The sequence below is a fragment of the Platalea leucorodia genome (assembly GCF_965183815.1).
Source record: "Platalea leucorodia genome assembly, chromosome: Z".
In the NCBI taxonomy this organism is placed as follows: Eukaryota; Metazoa; Chordata; class Aves; order Pelecaniformes; family Threskiornithidae; genus Platalea; species Platalea leucorodia.
The window spans coordinates 22,441,028-22,458,437 of record NC_138858.1 but is presented as its reverse complement, the minus strand read 5'-3'; the positions used below and the strand labels follow the sequence as shown (position 1 = coordinate 22,458,437).

General features: G+C 37.5%; 1 protein-coding gene across 1 annotated transcript in view; it reads left to right on the top strand.

Annotated features, from left to right (window-relative positions):
* ELOVL7 (ELOVL fatty acid elongase 7) overlaps positions 1 to 17,102 on the top strand; it is a gene marked incomplete at its 3' end in the record, with an annotated part of 37,320 nt that extends 20,218 nt beyond the window's left edge. The window contains exons 3-9 of the mRNA XM_082337112.1: positions 5,279 to 5,372; positions 7,594 to 7,784; positions 10,174 to 10,254; positions 10,670 to 10,726; positions 12,491 to 12,596; positions 15,491 to 15,627; positions 16,899 to 17,102. Of these exons, the coding sequence (XP_082193238.1) occupies positions 5,309 to 5,372; positions 7,594 to 7,784; positions 10,174 to 10,254; positions 10,670 to 10,726; positions 12,491 to 12,596; positions 15,491 to 15,627; positions 16,899 to 17,102 (840 nt within the window). The 5' untranslated portion in view covers positions 5,279 to 5,308. The remainder of the gene's footprint in view (positions 1 to 5,278; positions 5,373 to 7,593; positions 7,785 to 10,173; positions 10,255 to 10,669; positions 10,727 to 12,490; positions 12,597 to 15,490; positions 15,628 to 16,898) is intronic.
* Between the last annotated feature and the right edge of the window lie 308 nt (positions 17,103 to 17,410).

Below are 17,410 nucleotides of genomic sequence, written 5' to 3'. Positions count from 1 at the left end.
TGTAGTTAAAATAACTGCAATTATGTAAGCACACAGCCTTGGGAAATAGGAAGGGCAGAGCTGGTATTTCCCAGGTAAAGCTTAAGATACCATCTGTGAAACATCTTGATTTAATTGCCTTCTGAACTTCAAGAGCAGAATTAACAACAGGATACCAAGTGATTCTGAAACATGAAAGTTTCATAATTATGTTTGAATATGTAAGCCAGTATTACTGTCATTTCTTAAGCTGTCATTTTGAAATCAGACCTGAGTGGGTCAATGCTTTCTGCAGGCTCTCCCCATCTTCCAGCAGGCTCTGCAAGGTGGAGGGTCCTGCCATCATTACCTGCTTGCTAGGCCAGGGGGTTGATGCTCCAGAACCTTTGCTCTTGGGATCTGCCTTGGGTGAAAAATATCCCATTGAAGTTTGTACTGTATTGTCATATTCTCCAGTCTTTTGCTAAGAGGTCCCTGTAAAAGAAGTTTGTCCATCTTTCTAATAATTAACTTTGCTCTCTAATGCAAATTCTTAACTTTAAGTGTTTTAAGTTCCCACTGAGTTTTAGAATTTGTTTTCTGGAGTGACAGACCTTACATTAGATTGTTTCAGTTTGCTTGGTTTTCTGTCAAGTTCTTTTGTTTGCTTGTTTTGTTCAGTAGCCATCAACATAAAACACTTGTTGTAAAATTACTATTTAAAAGCAAATCTTGATATCTGTTTTAATATTTAAAAACTATGTAGGGGGAATAAATAAGCATCAGGAATGGCAAATATCTTTCATGTGGGTTAAGCAAAGGAATGTGAGAAACTTCTTGTTCTCATTTAAAAATAAGGAATGTTTGAGGCATACCAGTAATTCCCATTACAAGAATCACTAATAGTTTTGTGTGCTGACTGAACTTGAGCACTTCCAACAACTTATTACTTACTACTTGTCATCGTGAGGCATTCTCCTATGGTTTGCTGTGGTATTTGTGGCATTTTTGGCTGGTGTAAATGATCTTATCTACCCTTGCCTCTCCAGTAAAGGTAATGGTCCAACTTGAAATTGATTCTGCCAAGTTGTATGCCTTAACTCAGCTGCAGTTAGTGGGCTCTTTCAGCTGTCTGCTGAGCTGCAGAGGACCAGAGGTCAGCAAATGACTTTGCTCTTTTACCACAGCCCTTACCTTCCTCTGCCTCACTTACACCCCCTATGTTTATAATGGTGAAGACACATCTGTTTAAAGATGTCTTCAGAAATTATATTAGTACAGCTGGGTTGAACCTAGGTGCACAATATTACTTCCATTGACATTTTTAAATAAAAAGGAAAAAAAGAAAAAATAGCACTTACTTCTTTCTAAGAGCTGAGTACCTTGCTTATGTTTTTGAGGTGATTTCAGTGCTTGTTCTCCAAATGCATGTGCTTGAGTGGACTGGCTCTCTGTTCTTTAGAACTTCTCAAGCTGGGCAGACAACTTATATGACTGTGTTATTTTAAGTTTATGTAAGTTGCTTCCAGTATGTCATTCAAAATAACGTGATTTTGAAAATGAGTCTGCTAGTGTGACTTGCCTAATTTTGAGAGAGTTTACTACAATCTAGACACTCTATTTAAAAAAGAAATTTTCCTATTGTTAGTGCATTTTAGTTGCATTTTTTGATTTTGTTACAAGCAGAAAGTGGAACATTAGAAATAAAAGTGCTGATGTGCTCATTCTGTAAGTACATTAGCAGGTATGTAAACTAAATGTATATTTTTCCTGACTGAACTGTGGCTATACAAATGATTCATGTGCAGGTGAGTTTACAGGATGAAGAACTAAAGCTGTGTATTTAACAAATGGCCTTCTCTGCCCTCAAGTCTCTATCCCTTCAGGCCAAATATTTCCAGTCTCACATTTAGAGGATAAGTTCTGTGGACTTCAAAGCTGCCAAATGTTATCGAAGATTGTATTATGGTCAAAGCGTTATCAGGTTACTTCTTAACAAAGTTGTACAGTAAAAAAGCAGTCTTTGAAAAATGGTTTGTTTTTTTGCTGAAGCACAAGCTGGTTGTTTACCTTGTGTGTGGGTATGTGGGGCTTTTTTACTCTTCTTTTTTTTAAAAAATAAAAAAAAAGCAAGCCTTGATCATATTATTTTCCAGTACGTATGAATTTTTGTGTGACGTAAGTGTAACAGGATAAGACAAAATACCTTCCATGCTGCCATTAACTCTACCTATAGGTAGTTAACAAACAAAAAGTCCTGCAAACCTAACACTAATGCAAACAATTGTTCATAGAAATGGACTTACAAAGGAAAACTAGGTAGCTAGTTAAGAAAATAAGTAGAATTGTAAAACACATTGAAGGTAAAGTAGTAGTGTTATATATGAAAGTTGATTTTAAATAAATCTTTTAACTGTAGAAAAGTTCTGAACCACACTGTCTTTCTTGCAGACATTACTCCTGCTCTTAAAATAATTAGTTTTAACCTGTTATACTTCCAGAATCAGAGTAACAGATCAGTCAGTATGTCTGTGTGGTGAGGCTGTGGCGGCTTCCTGGCTGGTACATTTTTCCCTCAAAGATAGTAACTACACTGCAAAAACTTTCAAAATAAGTTTAGCAACTGCTCTGGAGTTGTATCTTGAAGGCTAAGAGTCTCTGCTGTCTTAGCTCTTGTGGAATGTTAAAGGGAGAAGAGCTGCAAGTGCTGGGGTCAGGAGAGGTGGGACAAATGCCTCTCCATCAGTATGGCAGAGGCTGGGAAACACAAGGATTTGCTATTTTTGCCTGCTCCCTTTCTACTGTGAGCAGAAGCAATCTATTGGAAGTAGTCTGGTTCCAGATAAAAAGCTTGCTTTTGGTCCTGATGCCTAGCAGGCATAAGAGTTGCTATTTAAACACTGACAGCACATTTGTCTGACTGCTAAAGCAAAATTAAAGTTGTGTCAACAAGTCAAGTGGATAAATGTAAAGAATTGTCTATTTGTGAGACTGCAGTTGTCAGGATGAGAGGTTTGCACTGTAAGAGGGAGGAAAAGTCAATCAAGACGCCCAAGCCCATAATAAATGGCAATTCGCTTCGAGCCAGCATCCACACAGAATTTTCTGGACTTTTGAGAGCATGTTTTGAAGCCGTAGGTTACTTGTTTAACTTAGGTTTTGGTCAGCGCGTTGAGCTAGCCAGCCTGAGTTCCAGTAACATCTTCATCAGGATGAGAGCAGGAAAACTGACTGGCAGTGAAATCAGTAAACTGTTTTTCTTATTGAAGAAATGATTAAATATAATGTCATTATTTGTATTCAGTGAATATATTTACTGAAATATTGAGCCGTACTGTGCACAAGGTGTCTGTAGGCTTTGGTAGAATATCATTATAACTGCTGAACAAGGTACCTTCTGTTTGCTGTGTCTTGTCTCTTGATAGACTGTTCTCATGAGACTGAAATGGGAAGAATACTGGATTTTAAGGATACCTTACTGTAATCAATCTATTTTAATAAAATAATCATTAATAAAATACAGATTTTTAACACTTCCCCCTAGCACCAGTTACTTACAGCTGGGTTGCCTGGCTGTCATAGTTGGGCAGTCTAAAGTACCTGGTGTTCAAGACAGGGTTTGGCTTACATATGTTTGATATCGTCCATAGTTTGCCTTATGGAACAAGGTGGCAGGGATATTTATAATGTGTCTCTAACCATAAAATCTTTTCTCTCGTGTGATTGCTAGTGCCAAAAGGAAGAGGGCCGTTCAAGTTTCCATTAGAAAAGGAAGAGCATGTCCTCTGTTGCTTCTGATTTTGCCAGCACCTTTATAAATATAGAGCTTTGCAGCAAACGTTGTAATATGAACACAGGGAATGTGAAAATGGTCAGCATAAAGGCAGTGACATTGAACTGGGAATTGCTGATGCTGGAGGATGGTATTTCTGGAAAAAGTGAACTTTAAAGAGCCTCACAGAGGGAATGTTTTCTGAACACAAAATTGGTTGTGGTTTCAGATGTTCAGACACACAGTACAGAAGTGCAAGCAGGAAAACAAGTGGGTAGCAAAATGCGAATTGGGAAGAGGTAGATCAGATGAACTCTAATGAAGGCAGACTTGTCTGTGCTGCATCTTGTGATGAAGGGTGGGTGTAGTGTACTTTGAGGTGCCTAAAAACTCTTGTGAAATGGCAGTGAACAGGAGGCACTTGTAAAAGTGGAGATAAGGGTGAAATTATTTTTTGGGAGTGTTAAGGTGAGGACAAACGAGAAGATGATAGTGGGGAGATCTGAGGAGAGAGATGCATTCCCATCATGAGGGCAGAACTGGCTCTCCAAACCTGCAGCTAGCTTAGCCTGGAGGAGATGCAGAAAGGCGGCCAGAAGAAAGGAGCTGGTTCTCAAGATGTGCTGCAGCCTGGACTAACAAAGGTGAATACAGTGTGAAGATTGCACAGGGGTATGGAGAGAAATCTTATGGCAAAGTGAGGCACTGAATGGGAATAGGAGAGACATCATTCAGATGTGTTGCAATTTTAAAACGTACCTTCTAGGGGGAATAAGGCAAGGGAAGGGTGGATGAGTACTTGATTTTGGAGGACAAATCAGTATTCACATACGAATATTAAAAAAAAAAACAAAAAACAACTTTGAAAAGTTTTACATATGTGTGTAGGTGGTGCTGCATGCAAACTTGATGTGCTGGATAATTTTTGTGAGTTAATGGTATTACCAGTGGTACTATGACACTTCATGATCCTGGTGTGGAAACAGTTGATTTCATCAGTGTGATTTGCATACTAATTATAACATAGCTAATTATCGTGTTTAAAAGAAGTATGCAGACATATTGACACCTTTCCTCATTCCCACCTCCCTTAGAAATACTTCTTAGTTAGAAAATGAAAATTTTCTGTACTAGTTGTTCCAAAGCTGAACTTCTTCACACATCAGTGACTTGGACTTTCAGTGGCGATGGTAATAATAATGAACTTAAGCAGCTGCTCTTTATTTATATTTTCCCCTTAACTGTAACGGTTAACCACAGCATGGTTTCTTGAGATAACACTTTATGGCATGGAAGCACCTTGTTTGGTATGTAGAGATTACAAAATCATATTGTTGTGCATAACAGCTCAGCTATAAATTAGCCCCAAGCATAGTGCAATGTGGTCAGCTAATGCTCCCTGGTCTGTGTTTCACATGTGGTGCTCTGTTAGCCCTCTCTTTATTTTTTCCATTCTGTTTCCTGAAAATCTTTTCCAAAACATTTTATTGACCTTTATTTTATTAATTACAAAAATGCGTATTTCTGTTTTCGTTTGTTTTCCTGCAGGCAGCATCATAAAATCATAATCAAGTGAAAATGGCCTTTAGCAATCTGACATCAAAGGCTGTACTACTGTATGATGAATGGATTAAAGATGCCGGTGAGTCATTTAAATCTAAAACTTACTTACAATAATTTTGAATAGCAATGTGTAGGTATTCTAGGTGTACTGTTTATCAACTTAAAGTAGCTTTGTCTTCCTGTATATGTTTCTAACTCTTACTAGGTTACCTATTGACATTTTTAACTATAAAGAACAGACTAGTTTCTGCATTTTAAAAAAAAGGAAAAAAGCAAAACTCAGCCAGTTTATGGGTATAACCTCAGACTAAAGTTCTGGCAGTGATTCTTCTGTAAGAGTTTCTGACTTGCCTGAATATATAGTTTATATTTTTCCTGTGCTGCAGAATGTAAAGCTTTAACTCTTTTTCATTACCAAACAACGGTATTTTATCAGTTAATTGAGCTAGGTGCATGGTGTTACCATATTTTGCTTTTGCAAAGTAAAATAAATAAAAACCCTGATGAGTTACAGTATCTTGAAATTATCCTCAGAGTAATTAACTCTGTCACATGTGACAGACATAATTTCAATTTTGGGGTTAAGACCCATCTATTGCAGTGGCATCCCTCAATGTTCCTCACTGTGGTAGGCACATAGTGACAGGGATTAGCTGATTCCTGGGGAAAACTTGAGAAGCAGTTACGGTTTGATCAATAAAATTACTAATTTATCTTTTCCAGTATCGCTGAGAACCATTTCTGTTGTTCTATAGAACCACAGCATGCAAGTGAGAAGGGAGTTTTTATCACTATGACTCGTGGGGTGAAGTGGATTGGGATGGAGCTGAGTGATAGAACATTTCTGCTGCAGTGTCCATGACTTCAGAATTTGAGTTCCTTGTCTCCCTGCCTACCAGTGCTTGTATTTGGCATCTCGTAGCATACTGTTAGTGGTGGGATATGGTTTCCTCAGGATCGAGCTGGGAAGACCAATGGGAAAGTTTTGGTAGTACCCGTGCCAAGGGGTGAATGCAGGAAAAGGCAGTCAGTTGTGAAGAGCTAGCGATTCTCTTGCAGTGCAGCACGTACAGATGCCAAGTGCTGTGGTTCACAATCCTTGTTAGTCTGTGGGCAGCAACACTGGGCACATTACAGGCTTTCCTCCTCAGTCTGTTTTAAAACTTCCAGTGGCTGTAAACAGCATCAGAGGGTCTCATGGGTGATAGGTTGCTTGAATATTGTGGGTTGAAAATCACTGACTGAAGGCATTTGGCCATGAATTAAACATTTAACAAAAATTGCAGTGGTATAATTTCACCCCCAAAATACAGCAGCAAACCATGAAAGCAGCTGTTTACTGGGTCAATAGTTAAGTTTGGGGTCATTCAGAAACAAATATTCCAAAAGTTAGTTTATAAAAATTTTAAAAATATATGTTAAAAAAATACATGAAGTTCATATCAGTTCTCCTGCTTATGGAGAAATGTGGAAGTGTTTGGTGAGCTGGGACTCGGTGATGAACCACAAAAGGGTGCAGTGGAATCATGGTGAAGGTCAGAGGGAGCCCCTGCCAGCCGCAGCTGCAGGGAGAGGGTGCGGGGCATGCGTAGGAGAAGGACTCTCTGCAATACTTCTGTCTGGGATAACTGGAGAGAAACTTGCAACACTTTTGCCGTTTGGAGCCTTGTAATATAAAACTGTGTGTTTTGTGGTGCTGTGAAAGTGGTGATGTGTCTGGACTGAATAGGCACAAGCTTCAAGTTCTAAGCTATGAATACCAACTGATGGGACAGAAGGTCTTCTGACTTTAAAATCCCCGCACTTACTATGTCTGATGTTGTACTGCTTATAAAGCTCGAGAGTCTTGAAAAGTGGGGCTGCTCCCTGTCTGCGACTTGGACTTGTGAAATAAGGTTCATGCTCTTCCAGAAGAATGAAGTCTCGTGGGGACATGCAGCCTCCGTGATCTGCTTGTGTAGTGCCTTCCTGTGATGCCCTCTGAGCCCTGTTCATGGGTGAAAATGCAGACTTTTCATGGAGGAGAGCTCTAGACTGAAAATCCCATCACTCATGATTCTGTGTCTCCTCTTCATTACATGTGAAAAATCGATGCAGAAAAATGTTGAATCCTACAGGTGCTGAATCTTGTTATCTAGTTGGTATGGATTTGAGGTGAATGGGTGCTGAAACATGATCAGTGACAGCAAAACCTAAACCATTAAGAGTTAAGTAGCTTTCTGTAGCTGCTTCAGGATTCAGTAAGTACTGGAAAGATCTGATTTCTTTTTTTCTTTTTTTTTTCCCCTCCCCTCCTCTAGATCCAAGACTGGAAGGCTGGCCACTCATGTCTTCACCTTTTCCAACAACCTTTATCATTGGAACCTACATTTATTTTGTCACTTCCTTGGGACCCAAACTCATGGAAAATAAAAAACCTTTTGAACTGAGGCAGATAATGGCATTTTATAATTTTAGTGTGGTAGCCCTCTCTTTGTATATGACTTATGAAGTAAGTACTACTTTTATTTGTAAAGTATTTATATATTTCATGTCTCTAACGATCCTCATACTAACTTTTAATAAATTTATTAATATAATTCCCACTCTGCAATTATCAAAAACCTATTATTCTGATTGTTGTAATTTTATTCCTCCAAGCAGTATGCTAAACTAATCGAACTGATACTTGAAAAAAGGGAATAAGTCATACCTAGAAAGAAAGATTGTAAAATATTTTATGTATCATTATATATAATGTACAAAATTAAACATTCTCATAACTTATTTAATTTCCCTGGGCTGTAGCAGGTAAAGCAGACTACATGTTTTTCTTAGTCTGTTGTAATTGTTTCTGTCCTGCTACGTGGTAGTCGACACTGATGTCTCAAACACTGTACAGAGTATGTTTACTGTGGAATACTCTTCAGTTAGATCTGCCTTTTAAACAACAGAAGTTAACAAAATCTAAGTTGGGGATCTTCATACTTTAAAAACCAACCAACCAAACAAAACCCCCAAACCCCCCAAAACCCAAACCATGAAAGTCTTTATCATTGATTTTCCTCCCCCACCCCTGAAATAGCAAATGCTCTTTCTCTCAAAAGAAATGTTGAGATTTTGCTGTAGTTCATAACTCAAGCAAATGTTAGACTTTAAGACTGGAAAGCCTGATGTGTTGTATAGCGTTATAGGTTGAATGACCTAAAAATCCATAACCATGAGCGGTATAGACTATGTAGAAGCTTTAATTTAGAACCTTAAACCTTAAGATAGCTAATGTCTGGGGTTTTTTTTTTTGGTTGGTTGGTTGGCAGTTTTTGGGGTTTTTTTGTTAGTTGGGGTTGGTTTTATTTGGTTGGTTGGGGTTTTTTTGTTGTTTTTTAAAGTGTAGCTATTTAACAATAGTATTATGTGAATAATAGCCTTACACATTTGCTTGGTGAAGCATCACTATGCTAGTACTGACCTTCTTTGTGTTAAATCTGGCTATTTCAGGGTTGGCAAATGGGTAATGAAAAGTTGTCAAATTGTTGTGCCAAATTGGCAGGATACCTTTCTGTTAGCATAAATTTCATCATGAGTTACAGTGAACTGCTCAACATTTCTTCTAACAGCACTCTAAAGGCAGTGCAGCAGCAGCTACTTTGTGTCATGACTGTTGTGTGGAAAGCAGTGGGTGAGACACACGCATTTGCTATTGAGTCTCTCTTTTGAAAAATTGCCAGACTTCTTTTTGTGATTTGGTGACAAGTTTGGTTTTGGTTTTAACCCTCAGAGAAAAAAAAATTAAACTCATGTTAGTGTCTGACACTAGCACAGTGTTCAATTAACCTGCTGTCGAGACTTCCATGTTACAATTTCATGAAAGAATGCATGGATAGAGCATAACAGATGGAATTTCTGCTATTCTCTGGTGCTCAGCAAAAAGCTGATTCTTGCCATCTTTGGATCCAAGCCATTTAGTGGGTGCTTTAGTATTGTGCTGTCTTGGTGGTGTTTCAAATCTTGTTTTATTTAAGCAACTGATTCTTTTAGGAAGTTAAATGGACTAAAACCCTCCATCTGTTAAGAGAGCTGAACCATAGGATATCGTGCATGAGTGGATGATAATGATCAATGGATGAGAAGCACTTTATAAACAGATGTAAGATACAGTAATCCTAGTGGCTGGCAGTGGAATGAGTGAAGTGTAATATTAACAATGTTGCTCTTGTCTGAGTTTTAATATATTCCAAGAGAAAAGATTAAATTATATTTGTTACATACAGTTCTTTGGTCATGCGTGTGCTCTCGATTGTAAAACCCTAGTTTCTCATTGCTTGTATCAGTAAAAGATTAATTGAATCATGCAGTTTATCTAAGCAAAATTTTAGAAACTGATACTAAAAGTATAGTATGTACTGAGTCGTTCCTTGTCTTTAATGATATTAAGCCATATTTTCTGTTGTGCTGGTTTTCTTTCAGTATTAAGATGCTGTGCTGGTTTCTTTTCAGTATTAAGATGGTTGGCTGTGATAGCAATTTTCAGAAAATTTCCAAGTGTTTGTTTGATTTATTTTTGTTGTCTGATTTACACAATAAATTGCTTTTTTACCATTGGTTTTTGAGACGCAGCTGTTTCTCCTCTTCGGTTACTAATGCTGAGGTAATGGGTGTAGGAAGAAAGTTCTTGTCCGTAGGTGTGGTCCTGGAATTAGAAATTAATTAATCTGCAACAGCAAAGGATTTTATGGTAGCGAGCCCACACAGAGGTAGATGATTGACAAGGCTGCTGATTCAACAAGTTTTTAATATTGTTTTCCCCTCTTGCTTAGTGATTGCAAAAGTAATCCAAAATTAATGAATTTTTTCAAAAGACACAAAGTAAATCCTTGCCCTTTCCCTTTTCTTTGCTCCAGTTTCTTATGTCGGGTTGGGCCACAGGGTACTCATTCCGGTGCGATATCGTTGACTACTCGAGGTCACCTACAGCTCTAAGGGTAAGTTGACAAACACAAAGCTGAATTATTATGCTACAGTGACTTTATTTTTAGAAATGCTCTTTGAACAACCAAATGCACCGCTGGAGAGTGGAATGGGCTAAATGGAAATGCTCTCTTGCATAATGTAGAGCATGTGAGTTAACTGGAGGGGTTGATTGTTTGGGAGAAAGAAAGAGGCAACATATTTGTTGGCTTGTTCTTCTTGGTTTTAAAATTCCTTCAGGACTAAAAAATGTTTTGTGTTTTTGAAGAAAAACCAAACAAACCATATATCTAATTATTTCTGTCAACCTTGCGACACCACTTACTTGCCCCAGTACTTTCCTTTATATAGTTACTTATTTTTCCTGCAGCTGCTTAGTTTTATTTATGACTATTATGATTTGACAATTTCTGGTTTTTACTCTTGCAGATGGTACGAACTTGTTGGCTTTACTACTTTTCCAAGTTCATTGAATTATTAGACACTGTAAGTATTTGTGGCCTAATTAAAGAAGTAGTGATGTTCCTTTTCACAGTAGAAGAACTGGTGCTGTTGGGGGCTGGGCGCATAAATTGCTTTTTATTTAGCCCTCCGATCTTCAATTATTGGAATACCATCAAGGTGTTTACTCTTATTATCTCTTCTCATCTTATTGTCCCATTACACTATCATTGCTTGATTATCAGGAGAAATATTAATGAGGGTACACACCTTTAAAAATTTAGGAAGCCCTGATAACTTGTCTGTTTAACAGCTGAATACCCTAACCTGTTGTGCTTTGGCAATGCTTATCTCAACACTGCAGATAATACCAGTGTTGATCATGCTGAATTTTTGTTTCACGTCATCTTCAGATTTTATCTTCCACATTCAGAATATTTGCATCAGCAGCTCTGAATACAGCATAAATTGCCATACCTACCTACTCTAAATTCCTGTGTATGCCTTGGGGGTCATGACTATAGATGTGTTTGATATTAGGCTGGCCCTCTAACCTGTTTCAAAGAAAGTCTGAGCAGTGGTGCATTGAAGCAGAATGCAGATCTCTCTCACCACCAGCAGCCATCTGCCTTCCCCTCTTCTGGAGACCAACACTTAGTGGGGTTGGTTTAGCTCTTCTCAAACCAGCTTCTGAGTGTTGGAATCACGGCTATTTCATTTGCCCTATTGTGTGGGGCACGATAGTGGTGATTTAGGAGTTGACTCATGAGCAGTTAGGATGTTCAACACCCTGAGAGCAAAGTTAGCTATCATCTAACTTTCATCTGGAAATACTCATGATTCAACACTGGAAGATCTTACTGGCTGAGCCAAATGAAATGGTAATGGAAGGGCCAGGAATGCTAAAACTGGAAAAGCCTGACAAGTTTAGTCCTCTATTTACCTTTACTACCCACTGGTTAGACTGCTCCTTTTTAATTAGTCCTGGGCCTGAAAACTTCTTTTTTTAAAAACTTGTTTTGTTTGAACCCAGCCAGTCAGATACCTGTTTCTCAGCAGCTTTTTGGTTTTATTGCAGAAGTAATTTCCTAGCTGTATTTAAGTCAGCTATTTCCAAATGTTTTCCCTGGCACACCGGGCTGCTTTTCTTCTGTATTCCTTTGCTTGTCATCTGATACTACCCTTTGCATGACCTCACTTTTGCTTACACAGTTTCCTTGCTCTGTCTTCCCTTAACACTTCCCTTGATGTCTGTCCTTTAAAATGTGGCCTGCCAATATCGATTAAGAGTACCTACATGTATTCTGTCCAATTTTGCCTTTTTCCAAGGGTAGCTTGTATTCATGATAAAGCAGTATTCATAATAAAGTGTTATTTCTCTAACAATGTTTTCTGCTGTCTCTATGTGTTGCTAGTCCTTTCGTTAATTTTCTCAAGTGACCTTGACTTAGTACTTCAGGGGACGTAAAATCTGATGCTTCTAGATACTTCTCAGTCCAAGCAAGTCCATCTTACGCTGTTTGTTGCACGCGTAGGTGGTGGCTCAACCTTGGACATTTGCTTTCAGAGCTTGCCCTGGCTTTTGAGACTCCACAGGTGGATTTTACATACTTGTTTAATTTTTTTTTTTTTTAAAAACTAGTCCACATATCCAGAGCCTCAGTTTCCCTTCTTCTCCCAAGACTGCAACTGTGAAGAACTTTTAAATGTATAGTAGTAAGCAGCCAGCACTGATGCATACAGTTTTCTGTAAGCATGTTGGGCTTGATTATCTCCTGTAACATTCTGTTCATTAAAAATCTGTTTCAGATATTTTTTGTGCTGCGTAAGAAAAACAACCAAGTTACATTTCTGCATGTCTTTCATCATTCCATCATGCCATGGACCTGGTGGTTTGGAGTCAAATTTGCTGCAGGTAGTGGAGAGAGAGTTTAAGTTGTACATGTATTCTGGTAGCAAAATTTAAATATGCTAGACAAAAATATTTAAAGAACAGAATTAAAAATCTTGCAAACATCAATGTTTTTAAATTTAGATATCTGCAGTATTTCAGTGAACATCTGAGATCACCATAATTATTTAAATGGGTGGGGAGTGCTCATTTTTCCTATTTGACAGCATTTTGTGTAGTGTTGGTTTCTTGTAGGAGGAAAAAAGATGCGGAGGAGAGAGCTGTATATAAGCAAAGAGCATTATTACCTGAAAAAGAGATGTGACTGCAAAATCAGAAGTGCTAGGGGAGACATATGAAGCAGATAACTCTGTTGAAACTACTTCAAAGCCATTTGTCCCTCTGAAATGTAAAAACTGAGTTGGAGGGGAGGACTGTGTTCTCATTTTTTTTGCACGTTTAAGAAATTATTCAGGCTTTGTTGCAGTTATTTTTACTGGCTTCAGGTAGCATAATTGGGGTTTATTTGCATCTAATACTTTGGCTTTCACAAAACTACAGAAATATTTTCTGGACCTTACTTATTATAGGAACTTACTTGAATTATACTGAATTGAAAGTCTTTGTCCACTTCTAGCTTACCTTCACTTTCTCCTTTCCTGCTCTGTGTGTCTGTGCATGCATTTTCCTATGTCATATTATTAGTGTGCACCGCTAATAAATATAGCTTGCCATGAGAATAGCCTGATAAGCACAGAGTGGAGAAACGCACAGTCATTTAGTAGTCCATCTCTAGGAGGGTGTGGGGGTTTCTTAGGAGTTTCTACCAAGAAATAGGTTTGTTTTGTACATGTTTCTTCACTCATGTTCTCTGTCTGGCATGTTTTTTTCTCCCAGAAAATTGGTGACAAATTGATGAAGAGAACCATTGCTTTATTAAATCAGATCTGTTAGTGTCTGTTTTATGAATACAAAAGTTAGACCTGGAACCAGTACAGAAGATTGGTAGATGGGATCGTTTGAACATGTCCAGTGTGGAGATTTTCCTAGTATATAAAAGGATATACTTCTGCTGTATTTGTTGAGTTTCTGTTATTAGGAAGTTGGTGTCTTGAGTTTCTGTTATTAGGAAGTTGGTGTCTCGATCATGTCTTTATCAAATGTTGCTGAGTAACTGGTATTTTAAGTTAATGATGAAATTGTGAATAGTTTTCTCAGCATACAGTTCAGTGTGTTCAAAGATTTGCAAAAAAAAAAAAAAAAACCACCAAACCAGCAACTAACAGTCCCTCCCCTTCAACCTTGAAAAGTTTCCATTTATAGGTGATTAACTTTCTGCCTTTTATCTGGACATCAGATCAGTATACCAGCTACAGGCTTCTGATTTTGCATCAGATTCAAATTTCCCATGTGATAATTTGACAAATACTTTCAGCAAAGGGTGCAAGAACTGTTTTGTCCTCTGCTAATAATAGTCCCTCATATTCAGGCAGAGCTGTGTTTATTCCTACAACTCTATTGCTTATCTTTATACTAATCTTTCCAAATATTGTTCTGTTTGATAATTTAAACTTTTTTCCAAGAATTTCAGTCCTGCTGATGATTATCTTGTATTCAGTTTCATCATGGTTTGTCCTTCTAAATAGTGGCATTGATCAAGTTTTCAACCTGTTTGTGAAAAAAAAACAACGGGTTTGAATGGAGATGCTGTTTTTTCTCTGATCTGATATTAACAGGAAGTTGTAAAATGGTGCTTATGTACGGTGTTGCTTTTTGGAGCATATTTTTGTACTGCTGATTATGTTGTTTTTTCTTTTTTTTTCTCTGCTTTAACTATTTATTTTTTCTTTTGAATATTCACTGTGCAAGCCAAAAAAAGTATGTACATTTGAACCGTAAGAACACTCAAATTATTTTAAAAAATACATAGAGCTAAATTTCAAAGAAAGTGTGCAGTCACAGCTGGAGGAGTTATGATCTGTCAAGCTGGAATATTAGTGTGAGCTACTAAAATCACAAAATAAGTTTTATTTTTAACTTGAATGATTCTTAATGGAAAACTGGCTTTTTTCTCACTAAATGTCTGTTTTTATGTCATCTTGTTTTCTTCCTGATGCTCAGTATTTCCATGTTCATATTTCTGTTAAATACTTTGCTGTCTGCCACTTCTTGGATCGTTTTCACCTGTAATTTCTTGTGTTCATTAAAATAAAATTACTTTGAGCAGGATCATCTAGCTCCGTAGTTAATCCAGTGGAAAAGGAATTATTTCCTTACTTGCTTTGTGAAATGTTCGTATCTTACCAGTTTCAGTCATGAGTTTGCCCCAAATGGGTCTACTTGGCCTTAAATTTCCTTTTCACTGTAAGTATATTTTTTTTTGAAGTGGACCGTGGATTTTGAGACCCTCACTTGGGTCATGATTCCAGAAACATACTGTCTGAAATTGTGATTATTTCCCTGGGAATCTGGAAATCTATGTTGGGGAGGGAATTATTATTCATCCTCCAGAGCTTTGCAGAGTTCATCATGATGTCTAGAACAGAGGTGTAAAACAGGAGGAACACTGTTCTGACTAAATTCTCTGTGTCTCTATCGTATATATGTTTTTAAAAAATAATAAAGAAATGAACCTAAAGAACAAAAAATTCCACTAAAACCTTCTACAGATAGTTAGATCAGCTAGGTTTTATTGCTGTTTTGTAAATGCTTAGCTAAGCCTTTTCTGAGAAAGGAAACTGATGTGATCTCTCAGAATTGGTGTCAACCCAATTGGGGTTAAATACCTTGAGGGTTAATCAAAGTCTGTAGCTTTCATGGTATGTGTTTTTTCTAGCCCAGCTTAAACCAAACTGCTAGGACCTAAGGTGGCTTTTTAAATACCTGATGCAATAATACTACGTTTTGTTTTTCTACAGGTGGTTTAGGAACATTTCATGCTTTGCTGAACTGTATTGTCCATGTTGTCATGTACACTTATTATGGAATCTGTTCTTTGGGACCAGCCTATCATAAATATTTGTGGTGGAAAAAATACATGACAACTATACAACTTGTGAGTAACTTTGTTTGGCGTAAACACATCTCAGAAAGCTGATTGTGGCTAACACAGACAATGCAATACATTTGTATTTTTAGTTATGTTCATGAATGTAGCTCACAGTTGATACAAGGTTTACTCGTGTTTTAATTGAGTAAAACAAAAGTTGTGAGCTCCCCTCTGTTATATACTTAAATCTGCTGACTTCAGCGTTCGCTATAATCACAGATTTAGACACTTGAGCTTTTCAATTATTCAGTACTTGGTAATTATATTTACAAAACTCATTGCCTGTATAAAAATTATTAGAATGTAATTTTACACCAAGAAAACATAATTAGTGTCCAGAATACACATATGACTAGTAGTGAGGAAAGGAAAAAGAAGTATTACTTGTCCATTCTTTCATAGAAAATGTTTGCGTTTAGAGAATTTACCTCTCTCTAACTTAGAGCATTAAAAAACACTCTTGCAGTAATTACATGAAGTGTTTTATCATCATTAGATCACTTTGAAAAGCTTTCTGCGTTGAGTGCTTTTTCATGCCTCGCTTTTTTAATAGACGAATTTTCCAAATTCAGCTTCTGGCTAAACAGTTAGTTTGGCTTGAGCAAGGATGCTGATGGAGGAGGGAAAGGAGCAGGGAGAAGCAGCCCTGGCTGCCTGCTTGCACCAGGTCTGGTGTTAGTAGAATAGTTCCTGTAACCATGTGTAACTCTGAACAATTTATCTTCAATATTAACAACTTACTTAGTCTTTTTGTCTTGGCGGCACTACCAGTGGATTATTAATTGGAGTTCACGTGGAAATTTTTTTTTTTAAGTCCTCCATTAAATTGTTTTTTGGGCCCTGCGGACCTTTGTGTCACATGCTAGTGTGCGAGGAAGGTGGGAATTCAGGTTCGCCAATCCTATAATGGTCACCTTTTTGTCTTTTCTGGCTAATTTTTCTAAAGGAGTTTCCCGTTTGTCACAGGTCAAACACTGTTTGTTCTTCTCTGAACTGGCTGGGGCAGACTCCCATTCTCCTAGTATGGGTTTCTCAGTGCTGCTTGTAATTCAGTTTGCACGAGGACTTCTCTTTCTTTACTCTGTGAAAATGTTTTTCAGCGGAGTAATGTTTTAGGAGAGAGGCTGTAAAGGTGCATCTCTGTCATTTTAAAAAGCCTCCCCCCAAACACACTCTCTGTTTTTCTGTATGCAAGTTCTTCTGAATCTTTTTAAACTTCTGTAGTAAGTTTGTCATTTATTTAAAAAGTGTTTCTTTTCTTCACCTTTTTCCTCCAGGTCCAGTTTATTATGATTACAGGCCATATAGGACAAATCTACATCATGGATGATTGTCCGTACCAGTATCCAATTTTCATGTTTATTATTTGGCTATATGGTTCTATGTTTTTAGTCTTGTTTCTCCACTTCTGGTACCACGCTTACACGAAGGGACAAAGACTACCAAAGATGGCCAGAAATGGGATCAGCAAAGATCAGTGAAACAAACTCTTGTCTCTCAAAACAAAAAAAGTGTACATGTCAAAGTGGAAACTTGCACTACTTGACAATCAAGATATTTAGGTACATACACTACACAGTGTATATTTTCTATGTTTTCTTCCCAAACAGAATTTGTATTTTTACCATAAGTTATTTGGGATTCAGAATTTGGGGGGTGAAGGAAGCAGTGTGGATCTCTGATTAAAAAAAAAAAAAGAAGAAACGGTGTTTTTTCAACAACTTGTTCATGTTTATCCTATAAGAAATGAATGGATAGATGATCTCTGTCTAGAAGATGCATAAAAATA